The following is a 15,102-nucleotide window of genomic DNA, read 5'->3' as shown; positions in this document are numbered from 1 at the left end:
TAAATGATTGGATGTGAGAGTGCACTAACCAACGTCATAAGTAGCTGTGATCTCCTTACATGCTCAAGTTGGAGTCAGAAAGAAATTGGAAGATGAATAGCCCGGTATCTTCTCTTGTGCAGGTAAGTCAGGCATCCCTGGTTGAACACTGGAATCAGACCATTATTCAAATGCCGGTAGGATGCAGTCAGCTTTTTCAGGTCAACAAAGTATGGGGCGAAAGCAAGGCTTGCATTATGCAGTGCCTTTCAGAACACAAAACTTCAAAAATATTCTATCATGGGATGTCAGGATAGCTGGCAATTAGCCATCCCTAAACTGCTGCAATCCATTCTGTAGTGATTTGGCACAACTCATTATCACACTGGTTTTTATCTGCTTTAGCCAGCTGCCTGGCTTCCTGTTTCAAAGGCCCCAACATTGACCATTGCAGCAGTTTTGGAAACAGGATTTATATGCAACGATTTCATGCCATCGCCCTGTTCCCTCTCAAAAACTGGGCTGAAAACTGACCTAGATGCAGCGAGGGAGAAGTGCAGGGGTCGGTGTTATTATGAAAAGAAAGGAGTAAAACAAATCGATTATTCTTGATGAGACCATACCAGGAGTATTGCATGCAGTTCTGGTCTCTCTACCTAAGAAAGGAGATACTTGCAATGGGGGGAGTGCAATGGAGGTTCACTAGGCTGATACTGGGGTTGGTGGACTGTTCTATGAGGAGGTCTGCATTCACTGGACTTTAGCACGATGAGAGATGATGTGATTGAAACGTATAAAACTAACAGGGTTGGACAAGCTAGATGCAGGGAGGATATTTTCCCTGGTTGGGGACACAGTCTTGGGGTACAGGATAGACCATGTAGGACTGAGATGAGGAAAGATTTATTCACTCAATGGGTAGTGAACCAGTGGAATTCTCTACCACAGAAGACTGTGGAGGCCAAGTGACTGAATGTATTCAAGAAAGAGAGAGATCATTTTCTAGATTTCAATCGCATCAAGGAGTATGGGGAGAAAGCAGGAACATGGCGTTGAGATTGAGGATCAGCCATGATCCTAATGGAGGATGGAACAGGCTGGAATGGCCGAATGGCCTACTCCTGCTCCCAGTTCTTGTGTTTTCCTTGAAAATTTTCTTATCACAGTAGAGAGAATAAATTTACATTATTTACATTTACATTAATGACAAATGTTTCATTTTTAACAGAGGAGATAAGACTTGCCGCTGAACGTGTGGAGCAAGAGAGAATTGAGAAACTGAGACTTGAAGAAGAAGAGAGGACAAGGATTGCAGAAGCGGTTAGTATTGTTTTACTGAGTGTCCTCAGCATTACAAACAAATGAAGAGATGAAGAGGTGGTCTTGAATTCAATGAAAACAAAAGTGGTTTAGGAGGTGGGGAAAGTTGGGCTGCCGGTTCATGATCCCCTGTTTTGCACTGCCTTCAATGACTGGGCACTAGACATTGCTCGCTTGGTGTATAGGGATGGAAATAGAACATAGAACATACAGTGCAGAAGGAGACCATTCGGCCCATCGAGTCTGCACCGACCCACTTCAATCCTCACTTCCACCCTATCCCCGTAACCCAATAACCCCCCCTAACCTTTTTGGACACTACGGGCAATTTAGCATGGTCAATCCCCCTAACCTGCACGTCTTTGGATTGTGGGAGGAAACCGGAGCACCCGGAGGAAACCCATGCAGACACAGGGAGAACGTGCAGACTCTGCACAGCCAGTGACCCAGCAGAGAATCGAAGCTGGGACCCTGGCGCTGTGAACCCTCAGTGCTAGCCACTTGTGCTACAGTGCTGCGCTATGATTGGATGTATCGCCTGTGAGTATGAGCATCCATTTGGATTCCCTCTATGTGTTTCACCCAGCGATTAGATTACGATTATGTTTGCTGTACCTAATCACTGACTGTGGCACAAAGGTTCGTAAGAAAGGGAGGTGCTTTCAACTTTAATAAGAATAGATCTATGAGAGCATAAATGCCCAATACTAGATTAGCCACTTGGTAATCCTCTTTTTGTTGACTTCCTAAGTCATTATTTCTGTTTTTTTATTTACCCAACTATTTCCAAAATGCCTTTTTTCTTAGTTTTCCAATGTGACCATCATGAAGGGAGAAGCACAACTATGAAATGAAATACAAGAGCAAGAGAAAAATAGGATCAAATCACAGCTGACAGAGGAAAAACAGAACATTCTGTGGTAGTGGGAGGAGTGAAGGGAGGTGGAGAAAGAAATATGCAGTTAAATTAAGGAATTGAGTAAAAATTATTGAGAAAAATAATCATTGAGAACTTCAATTGTCCTGATATTGATTACAAACAGAGAGGTAAAGGAGATAAGAGCATGGAGTTCCGACAATATGTACAGAACCCATTTTTATATCTTATATTGGTTGTCAGCATAATTCTTAGCACACTGAGTATTATCTAACAAATGTTCTGCAATTGCGGAATCACATTTAATGCAGAACAATGCCAGCAGCGCGGGTTCAATTTCTGTACTGGCTTCCCCGAACAGGCGCCGGAATGTGGCGACTAGGGGCTTTTCACAGTAACTTCATTGAAGCCTACTTGTGACAATAAGCGATTATTATTATTATTATTATTAATGTGTTTGGAGCTTTGCAAGCACAAGGGGCGGGATTCTCTAATCCCACAGCAGAGTGTCCACGCCGTCGTAAACGCTGTCGCGTTTTACGACGCCGTGAATGGGCCGCTGCCAGGACTAATTCTGGCCCCTACAGGGGGTCAGCATGGCGCTGGAGCGGTTTCTGCCTCTCCAGCTGCCGATCTCTGTGTGAACTGTGCGCCGCGGGATCTGCGCACTGCGCACATGCGCAATGGCCTCCTTCAACGCGCAGGCCCCGACGCAACATGGCGCAGGGCTACAGGGGCCGGCGCGTAGGACAGGAGGCCCCCAGCCAGAGAGGCCGGCCCGCCTATCTGTGAGCCCCGATCACGGGCCAGGCCACATCGGAGGCCCCCCCTCAGGGACGGACCCCCCCCCCTCCCTCACCCCACAGGCCGCCACCCGACCCTTCAACGCCGAGGTCCCACCGGCTCAGAGCAGGTTAGAACGGCGCCGGCGGGACTCTTTTTTTTCTGACGGCCGCTCGGCCCGTCCGGGACGGAGAATCGCGGGGGGGGGTGGGGGGGGGGGGGGGGGGGGAGGCGGGTAGAGCGGCCCGTGACTGGCGCCGCGCCAACCACGTGTTGCTGATTTTCTCCTTGGTTCAATTGCTCTGTTTTATTACCTTTGCTCTCGAGTTGCTAGGTATCTTTATGATACCGCCACGAGGTTCAAGTCCGAGTAATGATCAATAACCCAGTACACCGATTAGTAAGATTCAAATCAAAGCACATTTATTATACACAGTAATCACTACTCATGCACAAATTCTACGTCTAAGCTACTTCTATAACTAACAGGCCTATACTTAACTTCGGACTGGCACACCAGGTCAGGGGAACAAATGGCCTTTTGTTCGGGTTCTGAGTCTGCGGGATTCGAAGTCGGTACGGATTGGTAGCTAGGAGCGCCTATCTCGTAGCGAGCGTTGAATTAAGACTTACTTTGTCGGGAGTCACTGCACCGGTCATGGTCAATGTTGGTTCGTGTTGCTGGGTGACCCGGGCAGGACGCAGAGGTGAAGAGAGCTGAAGAGAGCTGAAGAGAGCGATTTGAACTTGGGGCTTAATTCTTATAGTCCCCAGGGGCTTCCCACCTTTCGGGGTGCACCCTGTACCTGGTCCCAAGTGATTGGACTTTGTCCCAATCGCTTGGTTCGATTTTCTCCAATACTGGAGCGGTTCCCTGATCGATGGGCGGTCTTGAAGTGCTCGTTCACCTCCTTCGTGTTGGCTCCTGCTGGCGCCAAGGAGTCTGGCTTTGCTGTGTGTGTCCAAAATGTTACTTATTGTTCCCGGGGATTGCTCATCAGTATGCAGATGGCTGCTACTTTGTTATGCTGATAGTCGCTGGTATCGATGTTGTCTGGCCTTTGCAGAGGTAAATACACAGCAAACCTGCAGCTGCTGGTTTCTGTCTATGTTGGCTGACTTTCCCATCAGCCTTTGCCGGTCACCATTTTAAATCGGGAGTTGGTCAATTTAGGTGGCTATACTCCCTCCTTGTGATCCTAATGCGAAGCGTGAAGGATCACATAACTACGTTGCTTTCCATTCCCTGACCTGGGGAGCACTTCTTTCATGGCCTCTACACAGACCATAACTATGCAAAATTTTTTAAACTGACAACTCTAAGGGGCGTTATGGCAAACAGGGACATGCATTACAAAACAAAAAAATTGGGAACCTCTAACTATCCTTAATACACTACTCTCACTTAAACATTTCATCACTCTAACTTCCTCAACCATACAAACAAAATCATAGCAGTTTATACACATTTTTCCTGGCTTGGCAGTCAAGCTCAGGATCGTACAATTGCTCATGAACAGGTATTTACATTTCTTTATTTGCAATAAAACCGCAAATTAATGCTCTTTATTATAGATCGCGGGGGTCGGGGGTCTGGTCGTATCCGAAAATAGGGGATCTGATCCTATGTACCGGGGTGCGAGCGCGGTAGGCTCTCCTTCTCCATTTTCTCAGACGCATAGCCTGCACGATGCAGCAGGGTATCGCCAATACTAACAAGGTTTCTATTACGTAGGACAGGGAATACCAGGTTATAAACCTGTCACACCAAGATGGTGTGGTGTCGCTGGTGACTGGGCTCTGGGTACTGTGGGGAAGTGAAACATTAACGGCTGGGGGGGCTTGTGATCATGGGGTTCGTGTTCACGCGCAACCAAATGTCCATTATGATGATGTACAATCCGGAGGATGTCCTCATGGTGCGTCTTCTTTCACGTCTCTTCTCTTCTCTTTCCTTCTCTTCTCCGGTCCTGGGGCCTCGGGACTTCTGTGGAATCAAGCATAGTGTCTGTAACTATCTTGGTTTAACATCTCGTACGATAGTCTGTCTGTCCTTTAGTGCCAATTACTCCCTTTATAATTGGTCACTATGTGTGACTCCCTCATTTTTTTTCAAAAACCGAATTTTAGGACGAGACACACTTCCCAATAATGAACCAGTGCGAGCCGTCTCGCAGACTGTGCGATCTACCATCCAAATGTTTCAGGATGTAAATAGCATGTGGTTGGCAACCTAAGGGTTACCTGAAACAAAACAAAACTTTTTGAACTAAAATTTCCAAAATGAGATGCGTATGGGCCGCGACGGGTAAGAGTTGGATGGAGTCCCCGGGTAGGACGGCTACCAATCCCGTGTCTTTCCTACCGGAGCGTAGTTGACCAGAGGGGGGGTTCCCAGGCAGGGCGGGTACCAAGCCATTTCTCCACTGCCTCAGCAACCGACAAGAACGGGCAAGAAATGTAGTCATCGCGGGGGGCTGCCGTAGTGGTTCTACCTTCGAACCAGAAGGGCAGTTACGAACGGGCGTGTGGTATCTGTCGACAGACGAGTTCCGCTGAACTGGCGTCTGGGACCTTAACAAGTCTCTGTGGGCAAATCCTCAGAGGTTTCTGCTGAAAAGGCGTGGGGCCGTGAAAAATCTTTTTGCGGTCTGACAAACAACATTTAACAAAACACTACAAACAACATAAAACATGCTGCAGGTTCCATCAGAAAGGGCACCGTTTCTCCCAAGCGGTTCCTTTAAAACATCATCTGGACACCTTAGTTATCGGTTGCGAACAGGGTCGCAAAGGGGTTCTCGTTCTGGGAGTCAGACTCAAGGTCGTCATCTTCTCCCGGGTGCCAAATTCTTGAATGTATTCAGGTTGATAGGGCTGCATGGTGTGATTTGGGGTCGCTCTTGTCGTTTCGGACAAGTCTGTATGAGTTGTCTCTGTGCCAATAGGTGGTGTCTAGTTGTGTGGGGACGGAATCGGGGTCGTCATGGTAGGTCGGTGGTCGGTGGTGGGGTTTGTTTAGGAAAGTGATCATGAAGGGATCACTCAGATCGTAGTTGGATTCGCTGGGTGTGGGTCCTGTTGCATGGGGATAGTAGGGAGGCATGCTGTGGCTATCGTCCGAGTCACAGTCGCTGTCTCTGCTGCTGCAGTCGGTGGGCGTTCCAGGGCGGAGTGTATATTTTGGGGGTGGAGTCGAGGTCGAGTCCGTGGCTGGGCTGGACGTGTTGGGGGATGGTAGGGTTACGTTGGCTGTGGGCGGGGTGTGGTGTGCTGCGTTGAGCATGACGTGGTGTGAGTGGTTAGACTGTATTCCATATGTCTTCAGCTGGTTGATATGGAACTATGCAGTCTTATCGTTGGGATACTTTATCTTGTATACGGAAGGGCTTACTTTGTCCACAATGGAGTACGGACCCGAGTACTTAGGTGACAGGAATGTGCTGGAGTTGTATACGGAGAGCATGACTTGCTGTCCTATACTGTACTCAGTCGCATGCACTGTCTTGTCGAAACAAGCCTTGCTCTGTTTCTTTCTGGTGCCCAATTTTACTGCGGCTGCTAGCTGAGCCGTTTTAACATTTTCCACTAATTGCTCTACTGCTTTCTCATGTGTGAGGGCCGTCACCTCGGGGCTGGTCAAGTCTAAACCTAATAAAAATTCTGTGCCTTTCATGGGGCGTCTGGTCATGAGGGTGTGTGGGGTGTAACCTGTGGAAGTTGAAATTGTATTACGCAAAAACATCAGCACAAAAGGGAGGACTGAGTCCCAAGTGGTGTTGTTTTGCTGGTCCATTTTTCTCAGGTTGGAATTTAGGGTCCGATTCATGCGCTCCACGGCACCACTCGACTGTGGGTGGAATGCTATGTGGAATTTTTGGGTGATGCCAAATATCATGAGGACGTTCTGCATGACACGTCCCATAAAATGGGAACCTTGGTCGGATTCAATGCTGCAGGGGAGTCCCCATCTCGATTTCCAAGACAATTCTCGATGTAGTGATTTACATCATCCTTTAAATTCGGCCACCAACAAAGCTGCTTGAGGTGGGCTGTAGTGGAATCAATTCTCTGATGTCCATGACCGTCATGGAACAAACAAATCAGTTGATTCCTGTCCTGTTCAGGAACCACATAAAGGGTGTCTTTTAACACCACACCGTCATGTGTGGTCAGAGCATTTTTAAATCTCTCGTAGGGTGCTGGATGTTTTCCTTTTAAAATCTCCCTGAGATTGCTGTCCTGCTTCTGGGCCTCCACTAGATCCTCGATCTTTGTCTGTGAGACCTGAACTGCACTCACTGGTGCGCTTTCGGGGGGTGTCCAAAAATATCCGTGTCCGGAACCTGTTTTAGCCAGTGCGTCGGCTTTCACATTTCCAGGGGGGGAGGAACGATGGTGACTTCGAACTTTGACTATCCCAAAAGTCCTGTTCTGTGCTCTCTCTAAGATGTGACGGAGCAATGGGGCTGAAGGGAGGGGTTTCCCGTCTGTGGAAACAAATCCTCTTGCTTTCCACAGGGGCAGGAATTCCGGGAGGCTGTTGCAGACATAGAGGCTGTCCGAGTATATGTCTGCTGGGCTGGGGAAGGAATCTGGGTGTTCCACTATATATGCGATGGCCGTAAGCTCTGCTGCCTGCGCGCCTAAGTGTCCTGGAAGTTTTATTGCGATTTCTTCGAGGGTGCGTCCCTGCTCGTCCTCGACATAAATGCCGCAACCTGTTATGCGCTTCCCATCCAAGACTGTGGGAGATCCATCCATATAGATCTTTATGGGCTCACACGTGTCTGTATGCTGGGGGCCCTGGGTTGAACTACCTATCTTTCTGGGGGGTGTTTTAGCAATAAAGGGGCCTGTGTTGTGGTGTGGAGAGATAATTTCACATTCATGGGGGGTGCCAGGGTACAGTGAGTTGTCGGCTAAAAAGATGTGCGTCTTTGTCCGTTTAACAGTGATGTCCCATCTCTGCAAAAGAAGGGTCCATCTAGCTGCTCTAATCTGGCTCACTGTACCGTCCTTGAGTCGTCCGTCCAGTAAAAGTTGGGTGGGGGTGTGTTCGGTGAGAATTGTGATGGGGTTCAGTCCGGTAATGTACGAAAAATACTGAACTGCCCAAAATACTGCGAGCAGGTGCCTCTCACAGGCTTAAAATCCCTGCTCCACAGCATCTAAAATTCTGGAGGCGTAAGCTACGGGCCTTAACTGGACGTGCCGTTCCTGGAGGAGCACGGCCGAAAGGGTGCGGTTTGTGGTTGCTACCTCTATAGCGTAAGGGGAAAGCGGGTCTGGAACTTGTAGTGCGGGGGCTGCTATGAGTGCCTGTTTTAAAGAGTCCACAGCATCCGTATGCTGCGGAAGCCATTCCCAAGGGGCTCCCTTCTTTAGGAGGTCTGAGAGGGGTGCTGCCTTGCTGGCGAAACCGTCAACATGGTTTCGGCAGTAGCCAACCAGTCCTAAAAACGACCGGAGGGCTGAAACGTTCTGGGGAAGGGGCAATTTAGCAATCGAGTCAATGCTTTTATGCTCGATCTCGCGTTTACCATGTGTGGTAATTGTACCCAAATATATCATCTTATCTTCCAAAATCTGGGCCTTTTTGGGGTTGACTTTACAACCGATTGAGTGTAAGAGTTCCAGGAGTTCGGACAGAAGCTCAATGTGCTCTTCCTTGGTGTCTGTCTGCAGTAGTAGGTCGTCTGCATACTGGACCAGACATTCGGGGCGAGAGAATTTGGCTGAACCATTTGCCAGCTGTCGGTGGAAAATGGAGGGGGAGTTGTGGAATCCTTGTGGCAGGCATGTCCACGTGTACTGCTGATTTTTGAAAGTCAAGGCAAATTTGTACTGGCACGCCTTTGCCAATGGAATGGACCAGAATCCATTACTGACATCCAAAACCGTAAAGAATCGGGAATTGACTCCCTGCTTGAGCATGGTCTCGGGACTTGTTGCTACTGTGGGGGTGATTTTGTTGAGTTCCCGGTAATCGATGGTCAGTCACCATGATCCATCGGGCTTTCTCACTGGCCAAATCGGGACATTATTAGTGGAGGCTACTGGTCTAAGTACGCCCTGCTCTAATAAGCTTTCTATTACCTTTGAGATTTCTCCCTCTGCCTCTTGGGGAAATCCATACTGTTTTGGGGGTCTAGGGTCAGGTCCTGTTATTTGTACGGAGCCAGTCATCCGTCCACAGTCGTGCTTGTGGGTCGCGAATGCTGCCCTGTTCTTTTGCAGAAATGCCCTAACCTGCTTGTCCGTGCTAAGCGTGGTCAGGTTGAACCAAAATTCACCTACGGCGCTAATTTTGTTCGCGGATTTTCCTATGTTGAGCGTTGCGGGGGCTCTTGCAGACTTCGCCATTTTCCAGACACACTGGTTGACTGGATCAAATGATAAGTTGTGGGAATTCATAAAATCGATTCCCAGAATGTGTTCTGCTGTGTGGGGCAGATCGACTAAGACTAAGGGGTGCTTGGTGGTGATGTTACCGATTTGAATGGGTACAGGGGCTGTGATGTGTCCCTGCTGTGAGTGGCCTGTAAAGCCGCTGAGGGCGATGGTGGCTGTAGTGGGCCACGTGTCTTTTTGAAACAGGCTGGAGGAATTTATTGTGGTGCGGGACCCTCCTGTGTCCCATAGAAACTCGATTGTCTGTTCCCGAATTTTCGCTGCAACTACGGGTCGTCCGGACCTATCCCAAAGGGTGTCGCAGACCCAACTGGGGGAGCCCGTACACCGTCAGTCCGTTCCGGTCAGGTCCGTCTGATCCGAACGGGCGCTAACACTATGAATGGGCTCTGTTTTCTTCTTGCTCAGAGTGCCCGTCTGCTGGGCTCTCTGTGGCTTTCTAGGGGCATTGCACTCTCTTGCAAAATGTCCCAACTGTCCACAGTTGTAACACTCCTGTGACTTGAGTGGGGGGCTGGTCTTTCCTTCATTCACACATGCGGGGTTCTGGTGTGTTGTAACTGCCTGTATATCTGCGTCGGCCTGCTTTTCCTCGGGATTCCTGACTGCGGGTTTGCTTTGTATGGATTGCTCCCAAGCGTGGGACAATCTTTTCACTACCCACTTCTCGTTATGGGCCTCCTCTGAGGGATCATAACTCGCGCAAGCTTTCTGTCCTGTTTCTGTGGCATGGGAGATAAGGGTGCGGGTCCATTTGGCCATGTTGTCTGGAGACAAATGGGCACGGTCTAAGTCTCCAAAGACTGCTGCAAAGTGGATCCACAGGCGTCCAGCAAACGCTGTGGGGTGCTCAGATTTCTTTTGCCTACATTTGTTGAGGCCATCTACAGGGTCACCCCGGTTATACCCGATCGCATCCAGGATTGTGGTATGCATTTCTGCAAGGGTGCCTCCTCCTACATTCTGTGGGTCGGGAAGGGCTGCTGCTGCTGAAGGGTCGAAACTTAAAACTGTGAGCTTTATATGCTCTCGCTCATCCAGGCCTTACATGGTCGCCTGATGCTTTACTGTGGCAAAGAAATGGTGGGGGTCTGAGGTGGGGAGGAACGGTGAGATTTTCTCGCACGCGTCCCGTAATTGGGTCACTGTTAAGGGGGTGGAGTATAGAAATTCCGTATCATCCACTATGGCTGTGTGGCGGGTGGTTACTGGGTTAATTGGAGCGTGAACTATCTGCTCTGTGGGGGGTTGGGGCGCTTTCCTCTTTTGTGGCTTTCCCTGCGCACATGTTCCCTGAACATATCTCTGCGCTGTTTCAGTTAATTCTTCCCATGATGGAGTCAATGGATGGGAGGCAGGTTCATGTGATGGACTGGGCGGTGTGGTCCTGGGCCGAGCAGTTGCCATACCAGGCTGTGATGCAGCCTGATAGGATGCTTTCTATGGTGCATCTGTAAAAGTTGTTAAGAGTCCATGTGGACATGCCGAATTTCCTTAGTTTCCTGAGGAAGTATAGGCGCTCTTGTGCTTTCTTGGTGGTAGCGTCGACGTGGGTGGACCAGGACAGATTTTTGGAGATGTACACCCCTAGGAATTTGAAACTGCTATCGCCCTGTTAGTTACGCATGCATACACACACTTCTGAATTATGAGTATTGATCAGAACTGCTTGAACGCTTGTGGTTTTCTGTTCCCAATTGGATCTCTAATTCAAATTCTTGGGTTCTCCCGGAGTGGTTATGCCACTTCTAGATCGGGTCCCGTCAGGATGTCGCCAAATAATGTTGCTGATTTTCTCCTTGGTTCAATTGCTCTGTTTTATTACCTTTGCTCTCGAGTCGCCAGGTATCTTTATGATACCGCCACGAGGTTCAAGTCCGAGTAATGATCAATAACCCAGTACACCGATTAGTAAGATTCAAATCAAAGCACATTTATTATACACAGCAATCACTACTCATGCACAAATTCGACGTCTAAGCTACGTCTATAACTAACAGGCCTATACTTAACTTCGGACTGGCCCAGCAGGTCAGGGGAACAAATGGCCTTTCGTTCGGGTTCTGAGTCTGCGGGATCCGAAGTGGTAGTCCTGTATGGTGGGCAGCATAGACAGCTCCCAGGCGAGTTGCGGGCATTTTCCTCCAAGCTGTCAGAATTCAGCGTGGAAGACGGCATCCTCTTGTGGGGGACGCGTGTGATTGTCCCGGAAAAAGGCCAGGAGCTGATACTAAGAGACTTGAACAATTGGCATCCAGGTGTGACCAAAATGAAAATGTTGGCCCGGAGTTATGTCTGGTGGCCAGGCCTCGACACCGACATTGAGAAGGTGGCCCAAAACTGCTCCATTTGCCAGGAGCATCAGAAGCTTCCGCCGGCCGCGCCCCAACATCACTGGGAATGGCCAGGGCGGCCTTGGGCACGCTTGCATGCAGATTTCGAAGGCCCTTTTCAAGGATCCATGTTCCTTCTATTAATCGACGCCCAGTCTAAATGGCTAGAGGTGCATAAGATGCAGGGGACAACGTCCTGTGCAACAGTTGTAAAGATGCGTTTGTCTTTTAGTACGCATGGCCTCCCCGTGGTGCTGGTCATGGATAACGGCACTCCATTCACGAGTGAGGAGTTTGCGAGGTTCATAAAGATGAACGGCATACGCCATATCAGCACTGCCCCTTACCACCCGGCTTCAAATGGGTTGGCAGAGCGCGCAATGCAGACATTCAAAAGAGGCCTAAAGAAGCAGTCTTCCGGATCAATGGACACGAGACTGGCTCGCTTTTTGTTTACGTATAGGACCACCCCCCATGCGGTGACTGGGGTAGCTCCCGCAGAACTCCTAATGGGCCGGAGACTTCGCACCCACCTTAGTATGGTTTTCCCGGACATTGGCGCAAAAGTACGCCGCACACAAGAACGGCAGGGACAGGGATTTTCTCGGCATCGGCTGATTCGGCAGTTTGCGCCCGATGACCCAATGTTCGTTCGGAATTTTGCTGGTCGTGCCCAGTGGGTTCCTGGCGTAATCTTTCACCAAACGGGCCCTATATCTTACCAGGTGGAAGCCCAGGGTCGTCTCCAGCGTAAACATGTAGACCACGTTCGGTCCAGAAGACTATCCCCTCCAAAGATTCCCCGCCCCTGGAGCTAATTTCTACAGCCGCAGAGACCAGAGACAAGGGAAGTTGTCCTCACAATCTTCCTCTGATGCCTCACTCAAAGCCTGCGCAGGTCGTTACAGAACCGAATGGACATAGAGACGCTGACATGATGGAGGCAGCAGACTCTGACTCCGAGGTGGAGACACAGGACGCATCAGAGGGGGAATCCTCGGGCCCACGGGCCGTGGATGTATAACCGTTACGCCGTTCATCACGGAAGCGCCGGTCTCCATCTCGTTACACGCCGCCTGATCCAGCGCCGCGTGCAAATGGTGTCCGGCCTGCGGCAAAACGAGTCCGACGCCCTCCTTCGCCAGGGTCTTCGGTGGATTCCTTGGACTTTGGGGGGTGAGTGATGTTATAACCTGCCTGCTTACCATTGGCTGGGGACTAATGACAATCCCACAATCCTGTGGGAGTATGAGCTTCCCCAATGAGGGGGGCGGAGAAACCATTAGTAAACTCCATGTATATATAAAGCTGGCCAGTTTGGAACCAGCAGGAAGGAGTGTGCAGCAAGGGAAGTTGCTGCTGCTGTTATATATATATATATATGTTATTGTAAATAAATGTTATTACTTTGTATCCTTAAAACTCGTGCTGGATTCTTCGTGGCCCTCACAAAAAAAACATAACAATGAAGAGTTAGCTTGGATTTCAATAAGGAAAGTCTTGCTTGATTAGTCTTATAGAATTCTTTTGCGTGGTAACAAAGGGAGTAGACCTTGGTAATGTAGTAGATGTAATTTATATGGATTTTTAAAAACGCCTTTGATAAGGTTTTTCCATAATAGATGAATAAGGTCAGAGATTGTGCAGTCACGGAACAAATGACCTTATGGATTGCAAGCTAATTTCAAGACTGCTTGGAGAAACTGGGACTAATGGGTAGTTATTCAGAGTTCCAGAAGGTGGGAAATGGCGTTCCATAAAAATCAGTTTTGGGACCACAGCTATTAACAATTTAAATTAATTATTTGGATTTTAGAATCAAAGCACAATTTCTAAATTTGCAGATAACACCAACATTTGGGGGATAGCCAATACTGAGAAAGACTGCAACAAATTACAAGAGTGTATTAATAAACTTGCAGAATGGGCAAATCATTGGCAAATGAAGTTCAACAGAGATAAATGCGAGATGGTACATTTTGGAAGGGAGAATAAAGTGTTCATATATTGCTTGGAAGGTGCATGCCTAGGACGGATGAAGGTACAAATACATCGATCACTCAGCGTTACGCCATAAGAAAAGCAAACCTAGCACTAGACTTAGAGGGATAGAACTGAAAAGTAAGGATGTTATGCTAAACCTATGTCAAACCTTGGTTAGGCCACACTTAGAGCAGTATATTTTGGGTGATGGAGCAATAATTGGCTGGAAATGGGACTTCCGCTCCTCACTTGGAATTAAGTCCTGCCCTCAATGAGCGGTGATCACGGCAGGACTACTGGCAGTCCCATGAGTCTGAAGAACCAGGAGCCCTAGGTCCAGGTAGATGTGGGAATCTCACACCAGAGACTAGAAGGAAGGCCCTGGGATGGTGTGGAGTGAGAGGTGATCAGGTTGGAAAGACCAGAGGGATAGATGTGCCTGAGGAGGCCAGGCCTTGTGCGGTAACCCCCGATCAGGAAGTATTCTTAATTGGCCACTAATTGCCATTGGCTTGGAGGATTTCTATGCTGCTTGTGTCTTCCTCCTATCCTGTATATTGGTCAACCTTTCCATAAACTTGTGGAACTTCTGTTGCTGTGGGGTGATCACATCCTGAAACTCTTAAGATCCTGGATGCACTGCAGAGACTCCAACTTCTCCTTGATGGCACTTGCTGCACACTTGGTTATATAGAATACATGGAGTGCCCTGGAATTCCCACATGGAACAGGATGCTCATTCAAATAGTCCCTACTGGTCTGCCATGATAGTCAATCCACTGACTTCTAGATCACAGATATTGTGACAACTAAAACACTTGACACGGAACTCTAAAAATCTAAGAAACTGAGATATTGACCTGCAAAACTATAATAAAAACTAACCTGCAAAACATGCAGATACTAAATGGTAAAAAGTTAATTAAAGATACTGGAAATTATATCTATAAAGCTAAAACCGAGTGGAAACTACCCTCAAGTAAATTTCAACAGCAAGGGCAGCACGGTAGCATTGTGGTTAGCACAATTGCTTCACAGCTCCAGGGTCCCAGGTTCGATTCCTGGCTTGGGTCACTGTCTGTGTGGAGTCTGCACGTTCTCCCCGTGTGTGCGTGGGTTTCCTCCGGGTGCTCCGGTTTCCTCCCACAGTCCAAAGATGTGCGGGTTAGGTGGATTGGCCATGCTAAATTGTCCTTAGTGTCCAAAATTGCCCTTCGTGGTGGGTGGGGTTACTGGGTAATGGGGATAGGTGGGGTTACTGGGTAATGGGGATAGGGTGGAGGTGTGGGCTTGGGTAGGGTGCTCTTTCTAAGAGCCAGTGCAGACTCGATGGGCCGAATGGCCTCCTTCTGCACTGTAAATTCTATGAAAAGTGGGAGTAAGGCTGTCCAATATCAAAAGAATGCCCACATT

The 15,102-nt window shown here is 48.7% G+C and overlaps 1 protein-coding gene across 4 annotated transcripts in view; it reads left to right on the top strand.

The window, feature by feature from the left end:
• dnai7 (dynein axonemal intermediate chain 7) overlaps window positions 1-15,102 on the top strand; it is a 184,643-nt gene that overhangs the window by 17,516 nt on the left and 152,025 nt on the right. For all 4 annotated transcript variants that reach the window (XM_072471822.1, XM_072471824.1, XM_072471823.1 and 1 more), the window contains one exon: window positions 1,208-1,299. In XM_072471822.1, the coding sequence (XP_072327923.1) occupies window positions 1,208-1,299 (92 nt within the window). The remainder of the gene's footprint in view (window positions 1-1,207; window positions 1,300-15,102) is intronic.

This window comes from Scyliorhinus torazame, chromosome 13 (assembly GCF_047496885.1).
Source record: "Scyliorhinus torazame isolate Kashiwa2021f chromosome 13, sScyTor2.1, whole genome shotgun sequence".
Taxonomy (NCBI): domain Eukaryota; kingdom Metazoa; phylum Chordata; class Chondrichthyes; order Carcharhiniformes; family Scyliorhinidae; genus Scyliorhinus; species Scyliorhinus torazame.
This window is presented reverse-complemented; position numbering and strand designations above follow the sequence as displayed.